The following is a 6,365-nucleotide window of genomic DNA, read 5'->3' as shown; positions in this document are numbered from 1 at the left end:
CTCGGGACGCTACACTATTGCTAATGCGACATTCCATTACGCAAATATCTGGGTAGGCTAAAGGCGGCAATTATGCTTTAGTCCCCAACATGGCATGCGCCAACATTATTTAAAACGTGCCGTTCTTTTTGTCTCTTATGCTGTGGATTTGACAAAAGCTGTTGTGAAAAACAAATCAAAGATAGGGAAACGTCTTCGAGGTTGATTTTAATTGTAAATGATGAGGAATGAAACTTAAAATCTTAAGGGTTAGTAAATCAAACTTGACTTCCTGTGATATTGTTGCAAAGCCCTTTACACAAATAACCTCAAGTAAAACTAAGCATTGGTAAGGTGGTTTTTAATAAAAAAGAATTTGCAGCGCCGAACGTTTAGAGTTTAGGCGTCATAGCCGAGTTTTAAAAAGTCAGGACCATAAAATAAATGCTTTATCGTCTATTTACCGTAAGTTTCCTTTTTTTAAAGCTGCTTAGTTTAGCTTTCGAGCAAATTAAAACCTGAAAAGATAAGAGCATCAAGCCTTATATGATCTCGTGCCTTTCAAAGGGTGCGTAAAATCAACCGCAGTATTAACATTAATAAATAATGTAGGTAATTACGGAAGGAATCTTGTTTAGAATGTCATTTGTTGGGTAATCACAACCACTATTTCTCATCTCTCTTTGCACAAAATAAAGACTAGCTGCAGATCCCACTTTTATGTTGCCTTTTACCTCCAGTAGTCAAATGAAAATATGGCTCTAGACGTCTACTAAGCCGTGCTTTCAATCGTCTCCTTCATTTTACAAGTAGGAGGAAAGTGAAATGAACTAACACGAGCTCACAATTTGTATCCACTTGAGGATTTAGTGCAAGCTCCTCTTATGGGCAACTCTAGCAATTGAAAGAAATATCAAATTCTGCTTTGACTTCCCTTCTAAAAAGAACCCCTCTTTTACCTCTAATCTGTTAGGCGCCCAGAAAGCAAAATTTTTCTGGCAGTGGATTAGTATGCCAAACGAAATGTAGGATCGGCGTTAAAAGGAATTCATAATGATAGTCAACAACGATTCCTTTGCAATAACAGAATTTGGAATACAAGAGTCACGACGCATCACAAGTCATCTTATTAGTAGAGAAGCTCGATTGTGCACTGCTTTTATTGAAGTTGAATAAAAAGTAACGTGACCTGTTGTAATCTTTTGATGGCGACTATTTGCCTAACTTCAACCACTACTTTGTAAGTACACATCACCTGCTTCATCGTCACTCTTCAGACAAATAATATTCCACGATTTATTTAAATGCCTTTCATTACTTTGTCATCACATACTGCGCCTGGTTCAAGCGTTTCACAGCAGTCTTGTAAACGACTTTTATAGCCTTGAAAGAGTGTTACAGACGCCCTGCCAAGCAGTCAAGTTCAGATCACAGTCACAAGTGATTTAATGGTTTAAAAAAAGGCAAAAATCTTGAATTTCAAATGAAACCTACTGTGTCAGTAGACTTGTTCCAAGACATGCTTTTAGGTACGCCAGCTATTTCATCCTGATAACACTTTTACTTACAGTTATGCTTCATCATTATACACGTAAATGTTGGGAGTGTCTATATGCCCAGAAAACGCTTCTGCCTTGATTGCCTGCAAGATTTTTTTCTATTCACAACTAGAAGGACTAGTTCCGTTTCAACAGATTGATGGGTGAGAAGCATGAACAGATACATCTTAAATTTACTAATAACCATTACGAGAATACAACTAGTCATAATGATAAGAAAAACTTGGGAATGAATCCATCTGGTCCTTACAAGGGGTGGACTCCTACTCAAGTACACACGCGCTCTACACTAGGCTGTATGATCCCGTTAGCTGATTGTTTTCCAGGGGATCCAAGCCCACGCACAAACAACAGTTTCTAGTAACAGCAATAATTTTGTACTCTTGCTAGATGCACAAGTCGTTTAACTTAAAATGAATGCTGGAATAACCTACAGTTAAACTACGAATTTAAAATGTACATGCGCATGACGAAAACAAGCTGAAGCGCTCAAGAAACAACTCGGAAAAAACAGAGATCTGAGTGTAAACTTTACGTTCACTATCTAACAGAAATAGTGACATTCCAGTAGCACCTAGTACTACTTATTTCAACTCGTATTCCGTACTTACCTTTAAGGTGTAAAACAAATCTACTAATCATACTTACTCTTCTTCCTTTTGGTTTTCTTAACCTTCCTGTTCCTCTGCTTTGCACATTGTCAATGCTCCAGCATTCGCAGTGGCATCAGTGATGGAAGTAGTGTTAATGGCCATTGGGTCGGAGAGCGAAGGGTTTAAGTTGGTTGCATACACTTTTCAGACCCTGTGATGTGCCAAATTAGGATCTGTCATTGAATGGAACTTGTGGTGTTTGCAGTCACCAGCAGGGAATGATGTATATCTTGGCTCTGCAGGATGAAGGCCTTCTAGCCCCTAAGCCACACAACTGGTACGAAATGACAAGACATTAGTACACTTTTTCGGTTGTGCCACGTACTGACTTATTAGCTAGCCAGACATTTTGAAGAGACCACATTTATTTGTCTCCACAATGCAAGCTCTGCCAACTAAGGATGAGTGCTGCTTCACTTCTAAATGTAGGGTTTGTAGGGAATGGATAATGTGCAGCACAAACACCGTTGTGTTCTTTTGCGAAACATTCAAATTCACAGCTATTATTCATCAAAAATATGTCCGTCATACAATTAGTCCGTCAGTTACGTGTCAGACAGGCTGGAATTTAAAACTCCCTATCCAATATACGTAAAAACACTAAATTGTACTAAATAAGGCATTTTTAAGGCTTGTTAATATCTTTTAACGCATGTGATTGGAACTGATTTGCTGATTTTTGACCACAACTTTTCCTCTCCAATTGACGCGGACCTAAACCATTCACTTTAGTACTCAACAAATATGTTTTGTTATAACAAAGTGGTAGAAGTATTTTTTGACATATAGTAGCATGTAATGCTCTGATGACTGAAGAGCCCTTTTAGAGCTGTTGCTCCTATTTTTGTGGGGTACACTGACAGAACAGACTAACAGAATCTAAATTGCATCTAGGTTTGCTGTTCTGCTAACTCACACTACACCTTTTATCAAACGTCTCATTTGGGAAAAAAAGCGTAGTATATGTTGGCACGTCCTTCAACTAAGCAAAATTGAAATAAGCTTTTTGTAAATTGTTTCCTTGCCCCATGAAGAATGCAGCAGACAAATTACTCTGACTAAATATAGGAAAGGAATGATGCTGTACTGGCGGTACCTTCTAACAAATATCTGGTAAACCATCGGACATTGCGTAAACAATACCGCGTCAAGGAGGAATTTCGTGTCTTTTGCTTGCAATGGCCCGCCATTGAGAGTCTAACAGCCTCCCTTGCTATAAGTCGCCTTGACTGCTTCAGGGAGAAATGAAGTGTCACCCAAACTTTGTAGTGGGTGGTCTGTACTAACAAATATGAAATAGCTATTGTATCTTGTGATGTCTGACAAATCAGGCAAGAGAAAAATCCATTTGCAAATGACGTAAAAATGTGCTGTGATGAGGGTTCAGAGGATTGGTCATACCTATGGTCGGTAGACATAATGAAAATATGTAGCTATCAGTATCTATTTATGCGTGAGTTATGCACAGTTTAGGATGCCGCAACTCTTTTTTAAGTCTGGATGTCCCGTCTAACCCACGTGAGCGGCCGGGTTGCCCTCCCATTCCGACCCAACCGCGTGCAATGTGATGAGATGATGGCTATTACAGCCTCCACAATACATGTACATCCACTTAAATTGATCAAGGAAGTCTTAAAAAGTAAAATGAAAAAATTTTGGCAACCCACTTTTAGGAAATACACTTCCAACTCGATGAAAATGCACATACTTAAAAGGAAAACGCTTATGATATTGCCTTAACATTATTCAGCATGAACAGGCACCTCATAAAAGTAAATCCGCTCTTATTCAGATATTCGTGTATACATTTAAGTAAAAATTGTTCAACAAGCAAAAATAGCTACATTTTTATAGTAACAAAAGGATTTTTTCAAATATTTATAAGGGGAGAGAACACTGTACAGTAATTGTTCGATTTTCTTTGCTTAAAAATATACGTATGGGTTTTTTATCTTTATCTTTCAAATCATTCTTATTCGAAGTGGCTACACTTAGTTTTTCTCAAATTACCTGTCACAGCTAAGGTGGATCCACTGCCACCAACTAGCTGAGGTACCCGAAGCAGCGCTGCCTGTGCTGACCAAGCCACTGGTTGTCTGCATTCTTCGCCCCTCTCTACCATTAACTTCAATCCACCTCATGCGCATGCAATCATGGTGTCAAGTGTTGCAGAGGACAGAGGTATTTCAAAAAGTAAACACGATGGGTCGAGATCTATTACCATTTTATGCTAGACCAATTTCTAATAGCCAGTCAGGCAGTTGATCATTAAATGGTAAAAAGCCTTTCCATCATCTGATATCAGGCCCACTAAATGTGGCCTATTTGCTTGGATTACGAAGCGACGTTTCTTTCTAGAGTAATGCTGCTATAAACAAACCATTTCCTCATCATTTTACTTCTGTTTGAATAAATAAATGCATTTCACTATTCTTATAAACCTAGGATTTACCTATTGCGTTCATCAAAATAAAGTGAGAAATAGTCGGATCAACATTTAGAAGTATGTGACGATAGACTGACGACAGTCCATGACCTATGAGGTATGAAAGGAAACGAAAAAGCCGACAAAACTGACCGCTGATAACGGGTCAAGCCAGTTTAGTAGGTACAAATGAAATGCCTAGGCAATTTCGTCTTAGACTTGAGGACCTTGTCTTGCTGCCTTAATCATACTCCTAATTAAGTGGCTTGACTACATGTAGACAGGTAAATGAAAAATAATGACATAAGTGTGGAGCGAGACTCCTCGGTCTCCGCGTCCCAATTCCTAGCGTTCCTAGACAAGCCCGGTTGGTTTACTTTGGACATCTTTATTAAAGACGACAAGATGTATAGGGAAAATACAATATTCAAGAAGGAGGGGAGCCGCAGTCACTAGGTAAGGGAGAGGGCGATCCAGTTACCAGGTTCGAATTTTCTGCTCGCCTCCTCCCTGAAAGGCACATTAAAACAACATAAGTATTACATAAGATTGCCTTCAGGAAAGACATTTATCGATTACTTTAATGATGTGTTAAAAGTTGAGCCAGGCTCTCAACCGTGTCATTCGTCTACTGTCAGCGTATCTCCTAGTAAGATAAAAAAAAGACAGGGAGAGGCGACTTCTCCCTATTCATTTAATCAATCCGCCAGCCGACAGTGAAGTGTTGTACAAACTGGAGAAGAGTATTTAAGATGAAAAGTTTTTTCGATAGAGCCGCCTAATAATCTGACGGTAAAATTTATTTTTGCTTAAATTTTTTTCGTTTTTACCTTTAAAGGAATTTCGCATCTCTCGTAGTGTAAAACTGACCACTGCAGTATGCAAACATTCCCTACATCATACTCTAACACATTCTTTAGGCTACTTCTCTATTCAGCCTAGATATAATGCACAAAAATGATATTTTCTGGTTAAAATATTTTGGAGGAAAAACATTTTTTTTGACATTACCGCAAACAAGGTTCCCAATAGTGTACTTGAATTCCCCTTAAGTGCAAAGTCGTGAATGCAGGTAAAAAGGTAGATTTCGCCCTTGTGCATGCTCCTCAGTCTCAAAGCTCACCCGCTTGCTTTTGCTCCCATTTTCCTCTCATGTGCAGTTATACGCGTTTGTCCCAAAATTCGACCATCACTCGATTCCATGAAAAATATGAGGACAACAGAGGGGGATGTTGGGAGGTACTTGAGAGTTCCTCGGCTTCTGCAGTCCTCGTCGAGAGGATTCATAGATTGTAATACTGAGGGTAAGAAGGGACTGGCCTCATCTTCATCCATTTTCTTGATTTTTCTATTCCTCTAGCCCTATTTCTGCTTACCTTAGGTGCCTTCCTTCTCACATTGACATTGGTATTGCATCGTCATGTGATCACACCCGAGATGCGGCGCATGTTAAAAGAAAAAACGGCGGTGACAAAAGCTGAATGTTTTTTCTAGAAACAAACAGGTAAATAAAATTGGGATTTTGAAACTGCCTTTCTTTTAAATAAAAGTGAAAGATAAAAGCAAAAATAATGCCAATTATTATTTACGTATAGTAAATTTATTCACACATTTAGGTATGACTCAAAAATAGGAAGAATATGAGTTCCATGTGGTGAATGTTATTGATGTCATTTATGCTGCCGTGCTTTAGCTAATTGTTTACCATTGGTGTTTGGTTGTGTAAAACACTCGATCGCTTAGCCTTTA

The 6,365-nt window shown here is 38.7% G+C and overlaps 1 protein-coding gene across 1 annotated transcript; it reads right to left on the bottom strand. All coding sequences in view use genetic code 11, as the record gives it.

Annotated features, from left to right (window-relative positions):
• Positions 1 to 5,068: 5,068 nt before the first annotated feature.
• Positions 5,069 to 5,951, bottom strand: EGR_05688 (hypothetical protein; the record flags this gene model as incomplete). Its single annotated transcript, XM_024494937.1, has 2 exons — positions 5,069 to 5,126; positions 5,740 to 5,951. The coding sequence occupies 2 exons, from the start codon at positions 5,949 to 5,951 to the stop codon at positions 5,069 to 5,071; spliced, it is 270 nt and encodes an 89-aa protein (XP_024350633.1).
• Positions 5,952 to 6,365: the final 414 nt, after the last annotated feature.

Source organism: Echinococcus granulosus (genome assembly GCF_000524195.1).
Source record: "Echinococcus granulosus chromosome Unknown EG_S00044, whole genome shotgun sequence".
Taxonomy (NCBI): domain Eukaryota; kingdom Metazoa; phylum Platyhelminthes; class Cestoda; order Cyclophyllidea; family Taeniidae; genus Echinococcus; species Echinococcus granulosus.
Note: the sequence above shows the minus strand (reverse complement) of the source record. Positions and strands in the feature narration are given on the sequence as shown.